Source organism: the organism of the source record quoted next, unplaced genomic scaffold, assembly GCF_019419815.1.
Source record: "Pyrus x bretschneideri cultivar Hongxiangsu unplaced genomic scaffold, Pyrus_bretschneideri_v1 Contig37, whole genome shotgun sequence".
NCBI classification, from domain to species: Eukaryota; Viridiplantae; Streptophyta; class Magnoliopsida; order Rosales; family Rosaceae; genus Pyrus; species Pyrus x bretschneideri.
The window spans coordinates 2719697-2737421 of record NW_025999690.1 but is presented as its reverse complement, the minus strand read 5'-3'; the positions used below and the strand labels follow the sequence as shown (position 1 = coordinate 2737421).

The 17725-nt window shown below is 38.2% G+C and overlaps 1 protein-coding gene across 2 annotated transcripts; it reads right to left on the bottom strand.

The window, feature by feature from the left end:
* Nucleotides 1–10810: 10810 nt before the first annotated feature.
* LOC103967687 (tyrosine-sulfated glycopeptide receptor 1-like) lies at nucleotides 10811–15730 on the bottom strand. 2 transcript variants are annotated; one of them, XM_048563917.1, is made up of 2 exons: nucleotides 11827–15730; nucleotides 10811–11198 (listed from the first exon to the last, which is right to left on the bottom strand). In XM_048563917.1, coding segments are annotated over exons 1-2 (3213 nt in total). In that variant the 5' UTR covers nucleotides 15039–15730; the 3' UTR covers nucleotides 10811–11197. The 2 variants fall into 2 exon arrangements, with proteins under 2 accessions (XP_048419874.1, XP_048419873.1); XM_048563916.1 differs by having other exon boundaries at nucleotides 10811–11158.
* Nucleotides 15731–17725: the final 1995 nt, after the last annotated feature.

Sequence of the window (17725 nt, the reverse complement as noted above, 5' to 3'; positions counted from 1 at the left end):
TAAGTCAAATCCAAGCTCAGCATCGTTGTTCTAATTGAAGAGATCGAGAAGCTTTAACAACCTTTTGCTAGCACTGTCACCGAAGAACAAAGTCTCTCCATGCCACATCCACTACTTTGTCAAACAGCAGAAGAATCCCATATCATCAGGATCGAACATACTTTAGATTTGATAGAGTTATTTTGACCCTCAAATTTTGGAGTCGGCTCGCTCCTTTGGAGGAAACCAGAAAACCCTCCAGCCCAGTTCAAGAATACACATGTGGAAAGTCAAGTACAACAAAGCACGTGCCGATTCGTCCGTCTTCTCCAAAAATAAGAGTATCTCGTATCATTTCTTCTCCTTGTTTCTTCTCTTTATCCTTGTTGTTGAATGAGAGACAGGGAGAATGAACACAATCAGCTGGAACCCAAGATCAACCTACTGATCTGAGACTAATTGCTTGGAACTCTGATTGTTTACCTTGTCTATCACCTTCTTCGGCAGATCTCCTCGCTCATAGACTTAGGGGACTCCTACTATATGGTTTGTATCGCACTTGACCAAACTCGAAACTACAAGTAAGCTTCAAATGAAAATGATACATTACCTTGTGCGTCAACGCCAACTAAAGATACCACTCTTGGATGAAGGAAAGGTACTTCCAAGAGAAGACGCCACCTCTACTTACAGGACAGAGAAGGAAAGTGAAGGCAACACCACACTTCGATACTTGGAAGTTTCATGATTACTCAATGGCTTGGATCTTACAAGTCCCCAACCGAGGAGCTTCCCTCACTTGGGAACTTAGGGGAGCACTGTTTGTACCATACTTGACCAATCCCGAAACTACTAAGCACCGGTCAACAATATACCGTCAAGGACCCACAAGACTTTTCCTCCAACCAAGAGGCCAATCACAACACGACACGTGTCGATATCAGAGGCCAATCACAACATGACACGTGTCAATGTCAGAACAAAGCTAGAAACTCTCTTCTATAAAAGGGGATCATTCTCCTACAATAATCTCTAATGTCATTTGTACTAAACTATTCACTAGAACTCACTAAAAGAGAGCTTGAATCTATGTATTTGTGTAAACCCTTCACAACTAATGAGAACTCCTTTACTCCTTGGACGTAGCCAATCAGGGTGAACCATGTACATCTTGTGTTGTTTGCTTCCCTGTCTCTATCCATTTACATACTTATCCACATTAATGACTAGAGCAATTTAGCGAAGGTCACAAACTTGACACTTTCTGTTGTACCAAAGTCCTCATCGATTTTGTGCATCAACAGAGAGAATATGAATCCAAATACCAAATCCAAAAAAATCACCTAAGGTAAGGTATGCCACTTCAAGTTCAAGTGAACAAACGATTGTAAAATATGATTCCCATTTCAAAATTATTCGAACCCTTATTTAATTGCAAAGTCCATGAAGCCACCATATATGTTTACTAGTCAGTTGCCCGCATATCACATCCTCTCAGATATGTTCTTGATGTTTAGATAGATGCCACTGGCAGCACTATGGACACATCTGACTGAAAAGAATCATGTTATATTTAAACACATTTCCTCATTCATAAACAGTTGGCATCGACATATACAGCTAGCTGTAAAATAATTAACCCTCTTTCACCTAAGACGTATAATTAAAATAATGCTAGTCATATAGGTTTGCTATTTTTTAATACAAGCGATACTAAAGACGAATAAGTTACATTTGGAATCTTTTTGTTTTAAAGAGGAATAACTGGTGGCAAGTCACAATTATTTACCTATTTCGGGCCCAGAGAGGCTATGAGAAATTAACTCTGCTCGTAGCTACAGTCAAGCAAACTCACTAGCTCGGAGCATCGAACTAGAGACCTCCCACATTTTTTTGTCTGTTAAGGTGAACGGTAAACATATTTTAAATTAATTAAGTACAATTGTTGACAAAGTTTACAAATTATGGATCATTGTATAACTTAGTGAATTAAATATCTAATATTCCCCGTCATTTAAATTTAGGAACAATTAGATGTACATAGCAAAAAATTATTACGGGATATTAGAACATAGGATGATGTTATTCACATACTCATTTTAATTTACCTTCCATATATTTTTTTCAATTTCCGATCATCTAATCGAATGAATTAAAAAAAATCAATAGACAAAAATTAATAAAAATATATTAAAAATAAAAATAGATTTGTGAATAACACCTCTTCTAGAACATATGAACACATGACGATATTTTATTCAATAATTTCTCCACCCGGCACTAATATAATGAATGTCACTTCACTTGAGCTAAATTAATTGTGATTTGATAGTTTATTCGGCTATTGGGATTTGTGAGGACTAATGGCCGATCACCAGAATGCTAGTGATAAGGATTGTCTGTCTTCCTATTTCTAGTATTCTCTTGTTTGTGTAGTCACGGTTAAGTTACGTTAATATTTTATATTATTATTTATTTTTATCTTATTATCATTATAAAAAATATATAAAAAATGTTGACGTAACATAACTATGATCACATAAAACAAAAGAACACAGAAAAACACCGAAAGTAAAAAGGCCGACAATCCTTGGCCGTATACTGAATCCAGCCAAACCAATGTACCTCAAAAATCAGAATTGAGGTCAGATTGCCGGTTCATGGTTCCCAACTTCCCATAACCCATGCCAAATCCCTCTTGCCTTCTCTTGATTAAGCAGCTCTCCTCTTTTTCAAGTTTTCATGCCCACCTTTGCCCCTTTCAATGATTCACTTCGACCCCACACTCCACCTAATATACGCTACATTTTTTTTTTTCCTTTTAAAATACTTGCAACACTCTCTTTTAGGCTCTTTCGTTTTACTTTTTTTTTTTAAGAGGGTTTTAATGAAAAATTCATGGTACTATTCACTTTAATGAAAAATTTTATTTTTATATTAAAAACTTAAACATGGTACTATTCATTTTACCCCTTATTTTGTCCTTATTGTTAAAACTCAAAGTTTTCAAACCATTTTCATTAGTTTTTTTTTTTTTTTTTAACTCTTCTTCTCATTTTGTAATGTTGTAATGATCCAAATCATTTGTTTTTATAAACTTTAACGAAAAGCTCCTGGTACAATTCACTTTAACGAAAAACCATATTTTTATACTAAAAAGTCAATTATGGTATTATTCACTTTACCCTTTATTTTATCCTTATCGTTAAAATTTAAAGTTTTCAAATATTTTTCATTAGTTTTTCTTTATTTTTTTAGGTTAATCTTTAAAGATTATCTCTTTAAAAAAATTAGAATCATGTTTTCTGTTAAACATTAGAATTTTGACAACATTAATGAACGGTTCAACGATTTTTATTTAGTTGATATTTTTCGTAAAGTTGATCTTTAAATGATAATTTAGGAAGCTGATGATTTGTATTATTTTACAACATTGAATGAAAACGAGAACCAATAAAGTAAAATAGAAAGTTGCGAGGGAGAAGTTTGCTATCAACCTCTTTTTTGGTAGAACGCGTCCATGTATTAAATTTTTTGGACCATACTCACTTCACAGTTGCACTTTCTGAACCACTCGTTGTGATTGATGTACTTTAATTGTGCAATTGGTAAAATCGGAAGCTTCCATTTTCTTAATCATCATTTAAAGATATATCTACATACATAAAAAATTATTCAAATTAGTGATCTTTTAGACATGCATATACTTCAAACAAATGAACAATTCATCATGAGAATGTTAATTGTTACCAAAGTCATGATGAAAAACCTCGGTTAAATAATGTTTTTGGACAGTCTTGACTTGGGAACGTGCTAAATCAATAATTTGGTAAATTTATAAGAGAATATATTATAAAAATTTATATAGGTCCTACATAATATATAAATTAATAATTTCTTGATAAATACTTGTGATTCAACTATGAGACATCCTTAAAATATGGCTCAATCATCGTTTGCATGTTCTTGAAATTCACACATTCTTGGTATTGAACGGTCCACTGATAGAGAGCATTCTCTAGGTTGGAGAATTTTGTGGATTTGTGTCGGTTAACATCACCTTTTTCAAGATCAGTTGAGAGATACTCTGAAGACCAGTTGATCGTATTTTTGATATCGTCCTTTTACTCATTTGCAAGTTTTATTGTATTTGATATCGTCCTTTGACTCACTTGCAAGTTAAATTTTTAAAACACCAAGTTAAATTTTTCTAACACTCACTGTTGCAATTGTTTTTACTGCTACCTGAATTATATTTGCTTTACTTGCACAATTCTTTACGCATTCATCCGTCATTGTTGATTTCTGTACACATTTGAGATGAGAGCTATTGTTGTACGTATGATTGTTGTGTTACTATGGCTTTTGCTAATTTAAAAAGAGTTTTTGCTTGGTTATATGTTCATAAATAGAATAATGTACAATCTATTTTTTGGGAAAGATAATACTAGGGAGGCTAAATTTGTAGATAAAATTTTATAAACTAAATGATATGGAAGTTAATGATTGGATTATTACTTAAGTTTTGATTTACGTGCTTATTTCTTATTGGTGACACTTCATTTAGTTTTCAAATTCATCTAACGGTGATAAATAGGATGGTAAACATACATCACACTAAATGGTGGTGAGCAAAAATGTTCTCACCTAGCATTACTCTTTTGGAAAAAACAAGTAGATTCATGAATTTTACTTTGTTAAATAATCACATAAAATTGTTAGTTCGTAAGACGAGAAACTAAATACAATGTACAATATTTAAGTAAATAAAAAATATATTGATAAATTAATATGTTATTAAATTAATTAATTGATTAAATTATTAATCCATATTCTGCTAAATTAATATGATTTCCTTAGTCTCAAGATTAGTTATTTATAGAGGATTTACTGTAAATAAATTTTTATGCAGAGATGATTTTAAATAATGATTAAGAAAATGAACAGTCCAAATTATGATATTATCCAATTAAAATATATTATTTATAATTTATTTGTCAAATATATTATCTATACTTATTAACAAAATCATGTTTATCAATCAAAACAGGATGAAAATACAATTTAGACTTCTATCACAAAATAAAATCATCATCAGTAATGCAATTTCGCACAAACCAAATTTTAATTTTACCCACATATCAGTAAAGCATCTCTAACTTAAAATAATATATAAAAAATTTCACCTTTTCTCTCACTCTCTCTTTCTCTTTCTCACATTTCTCTCAAACTTCTATCTTTTTCATATATTTTTCTTCTTTTTAAAATTTTTATGTTTACACACAATGTGTAGACTTCATCTAGTTTATAATAGAAATATTTTTACACACCATCCTTAAATGATAGTGATGTTCACCATTTTATTTATCATTGTTGCATTTATCACCACTTAAGAGTGATGTGAAAATGCACCCCTTTATAATTGAGGGAACAACAAGGTGGATGCAAGTAATTTCCAATTTTTTATTACATCGAACCCCACGTTCACTCCCCCTTCTTCATAGAATACTATGCTGCTAAGGCTGCATATCCCTCAGTTTCCGAGCCTGACCATGTTCACATCCTTGGTTCAAACTTTAGTCAACTCCATGCTTTGAAATTGTATATATACTTCCTACCATCTTACCCTACACTCTACTCCTTCAAGCTCTCCTGAGCTTTGTTTCTTTATTTTTCTTTTTTTTTCTTTTCCTTTCTATTTTCATTTCAAAACATCACCCTTCAACTAGCCTAGCCATCATCAGTCATGGTTATGGTTCAAGTACAATGCAACCAGGGTGAATCAGCCACAGTCAAGGCTCACTTGAAGCCAACCAGCAACGGTTTTAGCCGGAAATGCGCTGCCTTGGTGAAGGAGCAACGTGCCCACATTTACATCCTACGCCGCTGTGCTACCATGCTCCTTTGCTGGTACATTGAAGGAGATGACTAGCTAATTTCCTTCTCTTCTTTTCACCTTATCCACCAAAACTTATTGTCTTAGCCCATCATACCTGACGTTTCTTCCTTTAACAACATGTTTACGAGATCCATCATTCTTAGATGATGCATCTCGCATGCATGTTGTTATAAAGATGTCACATATATACATATGATGGCCTTAGAACTCACTAAACCTCACCGTCCGGTCTTACTTTAACCTTTTTTCCTTGTACCTACACTACATTACTCCATGGAAGATGCTTGTTTCTGCTGGTCTGGTTTGGTTTCAATTGTTATGTGGGTTATCTTCTCCTTGCTTTGGAGTGCCACTACTCAGTTTTTTGACCTAATTGGGGGCCAACCCAATTTAGGTTTTCGGAGCACATTAGAGGTTAAAATTTATGCCCACACGCTTGGTTTTTAACTAGCCAGACCTTCAAAGCATGGACACTGATGTAGCTGACATGGAGGGGTCTCTGTATTTGACAGGCCTGTTTGATTGACTCATTGCTGTCAATATTTACTAGTACAATTGGGGGGCGTTTGTTGCGCCGGACTATCTCGGACTGGATTAGCTTCAAGGACTAAGCTGGACTGGCTTAGACTAGACTAAACTTGACTAACTTAGTGAAGCGTTTGGTGCAGTATTGGACTAAGAAGCTGGATAATAACAAATTCTAATATTATTTTATTTAATATATAAATTATTAATATATAAATTATTAATATTTTATTATGATCTTATCTTTTTCTCCATCTTTTCCTACCATTTCCATCCCACTCTTTTCCTCTTCTCTCATCGTCCCACCCTCTCCCTCTTTTTTTCCTCTTAGACCTCTCAATTCATGTCTCTTTCTCATTCCTGGTCAAACACCTTATTGATTCCAGTCTCTATTTCTCTATCCTCCCTCCCTCTCTAGCTATGCGTTGTTCGAACGGAACCTCACGGCTCCAATTTTCCCGACGAGTTGCAGGTTTCACGATGTGTTTTTTGGCCAACCCTCATTAAATTGGATGAAGTTAGCACCGCCAAAAAATTCATCACCATCCCTGGACCGAGATCTTAGCTTTGCATGCTCGAATCTATCATGGATTTGAAGAAGCCCAAACAGGCCGAGACTTCCAGGCCATTTTCCGGCCACATTCGACCACATTTTGGCCTCAATTCAAGTAAAATCGTAATCTTGTCACTCCCAGCTTCAATTTGGTATATTTTATATGAAAGTTGGTTGTGAAATGGATCTGAAAGAGAGTCGGAAAGTTAATGATTGATCTAGGTGACCGGAGATGACGAGGAGTTTGTCGGGAGTGGTCGTTGAGCATGACAAGGACGAGAAATAGAGGATAGTCTTAGCTAGTCCCATGGTTATTGGGGGGTCTCACTAAGACCTCTTAGTGAAGGGTTTTGTCCATGCTAGTCCCCTTTAGTCTCATTAATGTTAGTCCCAGCATGGAACAAACACAGTATTGGACTAATAGCTAGTCCAGTCCAGTCCAGTCCGACTTAGTGAGGGCAAACAAACACCCCCTTGATGTTTCCTTTTCCCTTTTTCTTTTTTTTTTTTTTTTTTCCTCTCCCTTTTTCCTTCTCCCTAATTTCTTTGGAGTTTTAGGGGAGAAAATGTTTTCACCCTCCTTGTCAATGTTGGAGAATACAAGGCTTGTAATCATGGGTTTGTTGGGGATGTTGAAAGAGTAATGGAGCACTTGCTATTGCCAACATCTTGCATTGGCCAAAAAAGAGTAATAATTGTAATTATGGGGTTTGCAATGATTGTCATTTGGATTGGAATGTAACCATAATTAGATAAGTCGTTGACTCAACACTCTCAATTTCAACTTTGTAATTGTTTGGATTAGGAAAGATTATGTGACTCTAAATAAGCGTAAAACTTACATGCAATGAAAGTATAGCTCTCTCTGTTTCTCTTTACATATCTCCTTAACCAGACAATGAGAGATGCAGAAAGGGTGATAACCCGTTGCAGGAAAACTGCTCTCTTAAAACAATTGTATGAAATCCATTATAAACTTGAAAAAATACATCCATTATAAACAGTAAGTTCTACATCCTTGGACCCCTACTCACATACACACAAGGTGTGAAATTCCACTACAAACAGCAAAGTCCACATCCAATCTTGTGACCCACTCACCATGGATATTGGATGGGCTCTCTGATGAAGGTGGGACAGAAAATTCAAATGGGATGTCAATGGATATGCTGTCAAGTTTGGGGAAGTTTGTAGATTCATCAAATGAATGACCAAATAATGGCTGACAATATATTAGATAAAATCTAAACAAGGATATTCCTGTCCTGCCTTGTAATCTAAATCTTTACCACTAATCATGTTTTCAAACTTAAACTATTAATCGTGTCTTTAAACCAACTACAGTGTAAATAATCATGTGCTTAATCTACCGCTTCCGTAGAGGAGTGTCGCCGCCCATATCACGCAGAGCAGCGCGGTGAGCTCCGTCTGCTTCATCTCTTTCTCCGGTGTGAACTGTTTAGCTTATTGACTCATTTTTCTGTCTTTTTTTTTGGGTCTAAGATGGAGTAATCTAAATTTGTAGACTAAATTTAGAAACTAAATGATGTGTCGCTAATAAGAAATAAGCACGATAATTATCATCAGCTTTCATGTCATTTAATTTACTAAATTTAGTCTTCATAATGAAGTAAAGGAAGTCAAACCCTCATAACAAAAACAAATGAAACGAAACAATAAGTCGAAATGATTAGAGAACATAATTTGAAATAGTTCAAGTGATGTTCTAATTTAATTTAAGTTACAAGAAAAACAATATTAAATTTGGGTGTAATAATATCACACTGTAGACATTGAAATTTCGATGAAATGAATGTTGACCAATAATTAAAATTTCAACGCTCACATGTCACATAAATTTTACATGTAGCGTGTGACTCAACGAAAAATCGAAATAAATGGAAAAGTCATCAAATAGGACACATGTCAATACCTGGCAGAAATGATTTATTTCATCTGATTATTTAAATCCAAAAATCAAGTTTTGGAATTCTATAAATAGGAAGCCAAGGCATTCATGAATGGGACCAATTCACATTACACCAAAACCTTGAAGCTTTGAAACTCTAAAGCTCTCAAGCAAATCCCGAAGGATCAAGAAAGCCCTCTTCGTTCTTCATCAAATCCTCCTTCAAGATCAAGCCCCAACGGCCCTTGAAGAAAGTGTTCATCGTTCATCATCTGTTCATCCCAAGATCAAGCCCCAACGGCCCTTTGGATCAACAACATCAACAAATCCACACATCCAACCGTTCTTCAAGATCAAGCCCAAAAGCCCTTGAAGAAATCTGTACAACCATTCTTCAAGATTAACCCCCGACGGCCCTTAAAGAAAGTGTTCTTCGTTCATCATCCGTTCATCCCAAGATCAAGCCCCAACTGCCCTTTGGATCAACAACATCAACAAATCCACACATCCAACCGTTCTTCAAGATCAAGCCCAAAAGCCCTTGAAGATCCGCTCATCCATAACCTTCAAGATCAAGCTCAACAGCCCTTGAAGAAATCCGCACAACCATTATTCAAAGATCAGGCCCCGACGGCCCTTGAAGAAGCTCCCACCTGTTCATCCTAAGATCAAGCCCCAACGGCCCTTTGGATCAACAACTTCAAGATCAAGCCCAAAAGCCCTCGACGATCTGTTCATCCCTGTTCTTCAAGATCAAGCCCTGACGGCCCTTAAAGAAACTTCCAACTGTTCATCCAAGATCAAGCCTCGACAGCCTTTGGATCAACAACACGTGTACAAACCAACATCTTACGGAGATTGAATCAGATGACCAAATTACAAAGAGATTGTAACCCAAAATCTTTAATACAAAATATTACTTTGTACACGTGTTCTTGTCTCATTCTTCGTCAGGAAAATTCGTGTTTACACACACATTTCGGCACTAGTGAATCGATTACATATTTAAAAAGATATTAAATTTGAATTTTGAGTGTACAAGGGTAACGCATTTGAACACTAAGAAATCGGTTTAATATTCGTAAAAAGATCCAGATTTGAAACGAGACATGTTACGTAGCAAAGAAATAAAGCTATCTTACTAACATAAAAAAAAAAGGGTTTAGGGCTTTCAATGCTATAAATAGAAACTTCTTTCGGTCTCTCTTTAGCAAAACGAACTTAAAATACGGCCGAAAAAGCTTTAAGTGGTCATGTATATTTTTTTTTAGTACAATAATATATTTAACACCAAAGCGAGAGAAGAGTTCGGTTAAATCATATAATGAGTAATCTAATTTGACATTGAATTTCATCATCCACGAGATTCAAATCTGATACTTCTCGTTTACAAGTAAAGAGAAATACTACAAAACCGTAGTACTGAGTGATCATAGATATTAGTTACTAGCAAATTTGTGATTAATTCCATTGATGCGAGAACTTAAATTGGAAGGAAGGGGGAATTACGACATAATGACATTGCAATAACTTCTTTTTCTTCAGAAGCCTTTTCTTCTCACGTTTGTGTTAGAATTCGTTTTTCAAAATATTCGTGGAAATACACTTAAAAAGAAGTAGAACATGAGATTGTCCATTGTGTTAAGTAAATAATTCGAAAACAAACATATCATTTCCTCACTTTGGCACTTCTCCTTTTGTTTTAGTACTAGTTCATTTATCTTTCTTGACTTTTTTCAATTTAAAGGCTAAAAAGCGATGCAGACTCGGTGCAAGAAGAGAAAACTTAAAAAAGTGGGAGTTTGAAAATCGCTTTCCGATTCGAAACTTTTATATTTCTTTAATTTAATTTTATCTGAAATCTGGAAGCTTCTTCTGCAAGCTACTGATAGGACGTGCAAAAGCGACAAACTAGTATGATTTTCTGTAGCCACTACTGTCCTGCTAAGTAAAAAGAAACACATCTAAATCAAGTAAGGAAAAACACATTAAAGTTGGAGAAATTTGAAAATTACAGAAACCAAACATGCTGTCAAATCTGCAAAACTTTTGCATATATTATGCAGAATCAATGACTCACCAAAGCATTTTCCCACAAAAGTTGTGTACCAAGAATTTTTCAAACCTCTTTGCCTCCCCCATACTCTTAGTGATGTCTACCTCATGAAGGTGGCAATGCAGACATCACTCTTGTGAGCTTTCGCCTTTTCAAATCCAAATCCAAGACTCTGCGGTGCGACAGTGTGGAGCAACGTTCCTCCTGACTTAATTCAGGATGTTCTCCTTCGCGATTCTGGTCGTACTTGAATATCAGTATCAATAACATCGTCTTTCTTTTCATGAGAAAAAAAAAAAACTCTATATATCATATAATCATGGCAGAGATAATCTATTCATATCAGGAATGAGCAAAACCAACTAATTAATCATACCGAAATGTTCAGTGACATCTGCAATTCTGCATTCCCAAAGATTTGTGCAATTCACACTCCGGATTAGCAGAACTAGTGATTTGTGCATCAGCAGGTGTCTCAAAATTTAGAAATTTACAGAGAATCTAACAGTAAAAGACTGATTACAAAAGATTTCAACAGACATTTATTTTTTTATATATTATGTTCATCAATGAATCGAATGAATGACAATGCAATCAATTGCTATAAATCCAATGTACAAATATCACAAGCAGTTTCTTCTGTGCGATTCCAGTTCAGAGAAGGGGTGAAAGTCTAAGACAGAAAGATCGATTTTGTGCAAAAATTCAAGTTTTCTGTAATGAAAGAGTTGGAAATGTGAGCCTCAGGTTTACACAAAACTATAACTGCCTCGTAGATGTTTAAAGCAAATATCATTTACATAAGTAATGCGGTGAAATTCTGCGACAATAAACCCAAAATATTTATGTGCAAGTATACATATAAATACTTTCTTAACAAGTGTCAAAGGAAAAAAATAATTTACTAGTTTTTATCTTCGTGTTGCTGGGATGTCCCTACATCTTTCAGCCAAATGATAACTTCCTTGATCGTCGGTCTCTTAAGAGGGTTCTGGTTGACACACAAGCAAGCCACATCAAGAACCTGCAACATCTCTTCTTCAAAGCCTTTCCCTCTCAGGAGAGGATCAAAAACTTCCTCAGGTTTGCCTTCTCTCCTCATTTGCTGCACCCAGCCAACCAACTCTCTTGACCCCCTTGGCTTGCATACCTCAAAAGGCCTTTTTCTGGTTAGCAGCTCAAGCATGACAACCCCGAAACTGTACATATCTCCTCTCAAAGTAGCCACCCATGCTTGTCCATACTCTGGAGGAATGTAACCAAGAGTTCCAACAAGCTCGGTTGTAACATGAGTCTGGTACGGAAGAATCAACCGGGACAATCCAAAATCAGCAACATGTGCTTGAAATTTATCATCCAGGAGGATGTTGCTTGACTTGATATCACGATGCACAATGTGTGGCTCACATATTTGGTGCATGTAAGCCAACCCACAGCCTGCTCCTCGCAGAATATCCAGTCGAATTGGCCAATCTAATCGAGAAGGACCATCCACTTTCTCATGTAACCAATAATCCAGACTTCCATTCTCCATATACGAATACATTAATAGGCGAACGCCATCATGCACGCAATAACCTTGCAGGGAAACCAGATTCTCATGTTGGGCAGTGGACAGTGCCTCAACTTCTGCTGTGAATTCCCTTTCCACCAGACCCAAGTCCCCAGAGAGTTTCTTAACAGCTAGCCTGGTCCCATTTGCCAACGTTGCTCTGTAAACCAGACCAAAACCTCCACACCCGATGATGTTTGCTTGACTGAAATTGTCAGTCGCCTTCAAGATTTCAGTTATACTAAGATCCTTGATTTCATTGGTCTTGGTTGGGAACAGTATGACTAAGCTGGTATCCTTGCCAAGCTCAGAAGCAACAGCAGTGGATTGGCTAGACATGGTCTCGAAATCCGTCTTGTCAGTATCTCCTCCGGGAATGATTTTTCTATTAGACAACATCCACACTACTAGCATGACAACAATAAATACAATGCCAAAACAGATCCCGAAGGTGAGTCCAATAAGAAGGCTTCTGTTAGATCTTCGACCAGCAAGTGATAAAGGTTGAGGACAAGTGATGTGAGCAGTTGGAGGGCCACATAGTCTAGCATTCCCTTCAAAGCTGGAGTTCATAAAAGTATCAAACTGACCTCCAGATGGTACAAGTCCCTGAAGATCGTTGTATGCCACACTGAAGGAAGACAAGAAATGCAGACCTTTGAGAGAAGCAGGGATTTCACCGGATAGATGGTTATAGGAGAGGTTCAATTTCTCTAAGTTGGTGAGGTTAGAAATCTGTTCCGGGATGCTGCCAGTGAAGTTGTTATGACTGAGGTCCAACACATGAATATACTTCAATCGACCAATCTCAATGGGGATACTGCCAGTAAGGCTGTTGTTACCCAAATATATTGCCGGAGGGAGGTTGGACAACTGATTGTACTGCTGATTAGTAGCACTGTTGGGCTTCACAAAGACGGGCAACTCTAGATAACTTCTGTCCACTACATCACTAGCCTCTTTCAATGTCAAAGCTTGCATCCCGCAGAACACAAGAGGAAATCCTCCTCTAAGGAGGTTATTAGACAAATCTACGTAGAAAAGGTTGTGCAGACTACCCAACCAACCAGGGATAGAACCGGTTATAAAATTAAACGACAAGTCTAAGACTTCAAGAGCTGTAACATTGGCTAGCCAGGTGGGTACTTGACCTGTGAATTGGCAACCCCCAATAGCAAAAACCTGAAGCTTTTGGAATCCAACTGGGTCTCCAAGGCTTTTATCATCTGGCAAAGGCTCATTCCAAAAATTCTTCGACAAGACCAGAGTGGTCAGATTCTTGCAACCCTTCAGATTCCTAAAGGCCCCCGCGGCATTTGTCAGGTTGTTGGTAGAGATGGACAGAAAAGACAACGATTCTAACGCGACTATTTGAGGTGATATCTCGCCTGTGAGCTGGTTGCTGGCCAATCTAATAGCAGTTAAGGACTTGCAAGAGTAGAGGCTTTGAGGTAACTCACCAATGAAGTTATTGTTGCCAAGGTCCAGAGTGGCGAGGCGTTGGAGAGTGGAAAAATTGAAGGCAGAGAGCTGTCCAGTCAAGTTGTTAACCCGCAAATTCAAGGTGGATAGATTTGTGCAGTTGGTGAGGGACGGAGGCAAGGCACCTGTCAAGTTGTTGATGTGGAGGAGCAGATTCTCCAACCTGAAAAGGTTACCAATATCCCCGGGGATTTGCCCAAAGAAGTTGTTCGAATAAAGCTCGAGGATCCTGAGATTGGTGAGGTTCATGATGCCACCACTGATGGGTCCAGAGAAACTATTGACAGGCAGAGAGAGCTGTTGGAGATCAGCAAGCATAAAAATTTCATCAGGGAGAGAACCATTGAGGGCATTGAAGCCTGCCCGAAAAGTTTGGAGCCTCGAACACAATCCGATTCCTGGGGGAATTGGGCGAGTGAATTTATTGAAGGACAAGTCCAAGAAGGTAAGGGAAGTGTGATTCCCGCCATCGCTGACCGGTATTGGTCCCGAAAAGCTGTTGTTGCTGACATTGAAAACGGACACTGAAGGGACGAGGATCGAAGCTGGGATTGTTCCATTGAAGAAGTTGCTGGACAAGTTTATAATCTGCAGGTGGCTGCTTTCATTGGAGGATTGTGGGAAGCGGCCGATGAGACGATTGAAGCTCAAGTCAATGACCTCAATACTTGGGAGGGAAGAAAGCAAGTCGTCTGGCAGAGAACCCAAGAGGGAATTGTGGGAAAGATTGAGGTGGGTGAGACGGGTGAGGTTGGTGATGGCCGGAGAGACGACACCGGATAAGCCTCTCCTGGGCAGAGAAAGCCGGACGACGCGGCTGTGCTTAACCGGGTCGCAGGTGACTCCATCCCAAAGGCAGCAGTCAGTGGAAGCAGACCAATTCAACGGTGTGTTGAAGGGCAAGGACAAAAGAGCGTCGCGATCGAGCCGGTCGCATGCAGCAGAGGCAGAGCAAGGAAGAATAAGAAGGACGAGAACCCATTGACCCAAATAGCTGAGAAGACGAAAGGTTGGTGGTGTTGGTATTGCTGGGACCTTCACCTTCTGCTTGTCGTGTTTCATCCGAACAAGAGAAGAAGACATGAAGACTCTTTCTCTCTCACTCTCTCTCTCACTCAATCACATCACCATCAATACTATAACCACAATCTATTGGAATCATAGAATAAACAGCAGTGGGAATAGTACCAATCTAGAACGCCCAGCGGGTGTTTGAATAAATGCCTGAGAGAGGACAGGGAGAGCTATATCTACCTGGTGCAGAGGGCGGGGGGAATTGGGTTTTTGGGATAGCAGGAAAACAAAAGAAGAAACCCCAAATAGGCAATTGACCGAGAGAGGAGGAGGGAGGGAGGGGGGGTGGGGGGTGCAAGAGAGAGAGCAATGGGTGTGTGAGACAAGTGACGTTGACATGGGGAGGAGATAATAATAAATAAAAGGGGAGGGAAGGAGCGTTTACTTTGTGGGCGGCTGGTAGTGGCTGTTGGTGTTGGACAGTTTCTAATCTTGAAATCATGATGATGGTCATTATGGTGGTGATGATGGTCATCCTCTTTCTTTCAACGCCACCATAAGAAGTAAGGAAGAGAGAGGTTAGCGTGTGCAGTACGATGTGGATATTCACTTTAACATAAACCCACCGCAGAACTAGCAAATTTGGGAGAGAGACAGAGAGAGAGAGACAAACCAGCACTCAAATCTTCTGTTCGCTCGAGAAATTTTCCATTTCAGAATCCAAATCGTGGGTTTTTTTCCCTTCAGCTATCCAAATTTTGGGTGCCAGATTGGAGATTGGGAGATGATGGTGTTTGGGTTAATATTTGTACATTGGACTTTAGATGAAGGAAAGCCCAGGATGTCGACTAAAAAGGGACTTGCCCGAAGCCCAGCACCAAGCCCAAAGGCAAAGTGAATCATTCTCAACCAAGATACAAGCCATTTGCTTACCACTGAAGTAACAAGTGATGAAGACTAACTTACTACCAGCCAAAGAACACTTTCTAGTGGCATTCCAAGTAAAAGGCTGATGACTCATTACCCTTCAGTGCTTTCGGGCAAGAGCAAAATCACAGCAGTTGGGGCTAAATTTCCTATAAAAGGAGAAAGAGGCCCCAGAGATAAGGACACTCAACCCATCAAACAAACAAATATACAAACTCTGCTCTCAAGCCAGATTTGCATCCAAAAACTAAAATCAACCCAGATTCAGTCATTTTTAGCGACAAGCTATCTCCCTCAGTGGCGTAGTATCGATTCCCTTGTGTAAACTTGTTTACCATCCATCCCCTTTTAGCATATAAACCCCTGTTAATTCAAAGAGAAGTGATTGAAAAATGTTCAACCTTGACAGACAAGGTGAAATCTTGCCTGACGCTCTTTGTTTGTTTTCTAAATTTGTAGATCCATTACTTAATGCATTCTCTAGTATGTATTCAAGTTATTTCCATCAGTTTTCCTATTTTAAGAGTCACATTTGCATCTGGATCTAGCTAGTTTAATGGATATGTTATCAGTAAAAGCAATCTAGGACCAAACAAATGGCTTAAGGGGCTCTGGACTCCCTTCATTCAAATATACAAGACTATGAACTAAAAGTCCTTGTTTACAAGGCAAGAAAAAGAACTTAATGTGGACTCAACGCATCCATGACAATCCTTTGATAACAAGAAATCCGAGTAACTTGGGGCGTAAGTAATCGACTAAAAACACTCTTGCTCTACATCTGCTATACTGAGATAGAAATGGCACGCCTAGCACTTAGTTAGTTTTGATTGTGAGCCTCAAGGCCTACACCTAAGGCCTCACAAAGACACCTTTCAGAACTAACTTTGTCCTTTTCTTGTAGCACATTAACAAGTAAGAGCCCGACTACACGTCCAAAGTGCCAATCCCTTGGGAAGCTATGCTGAGGTCTGAGGATCCTTCTCTAGAGAAATCTTCACCCGAACATAGTTTTGGCACGCCCGATGGGATATTCATAGTCTTGTATGCCAAGAAAAAGAAGGAAGGAGAAAACTTTCAGGTGGAACACAAAATACGGCCCACCCTAGTGTTTACCAAGATCAAGCATGATAAATCATCCAGAGGATTTTCCTTCCTTGCTAGGACCAACTATTCTAGAAAGCCTAACTTCATGTAAAAAGTTAGGAGGAAAGGTGACCAATGAAGATTTACAAGTGCTGAAAAGTATAGAGAAAATCACTCTAGAAACTAGAGGAAAAGTAAGCAGACTCTGTTATTTAACAGAGAGTCTGCAAAGAAGATTAGATATGGAGTACTGTACTCCAAAGAATGGTTATGTCAGGGAAATAATGAAGGAAGAGAGCCTTGAGAAAGAACCAGTTATCCCCCTATTTCTTGTGCTTAAGGAAAAGAAGGATAAAGGAAAAAATAAGGAAGAATCTAGAGCTAGTCAGCCAGTTTTGGAGGAGATCCTAGATAAGGAGTTGCCTGACCCCCTATTATTTTCACTAGGTAGTAGGGGGCAGAGCGGGCAAGAAAGAAAGAAGTATAGGATGCCCCAGTTAATCGGAGAATCCAGTGGAAAAGGCGAACCTACCAAGGCAGACAAGCCTCATCCTTATAGGCCTCCACTATTAGCCAGTAAGGGAGGGGATGCCAAGTGGAGACAACCCGACCCAAAAAAGGAAACCTTATCGGGCAATGATCGCAGCTCAAAATGGGGATCCCCACATACCCCATACAGCAATACAACTAACCAACAACTCAGAGATGAGTTAGTTGAGCTAAGAAGGATGGTGGCCCAGAAT

What these genes read in the sequence shown, in the direction of transcription:
- LOC103967687 (XM_048563917.1), bottom strand. Translation starts at nt 15,038, where the DNA reads ATGTCTTCTTCTCTTGTTCGGATGAAACACGACAAGCAGAAGGTGAAG.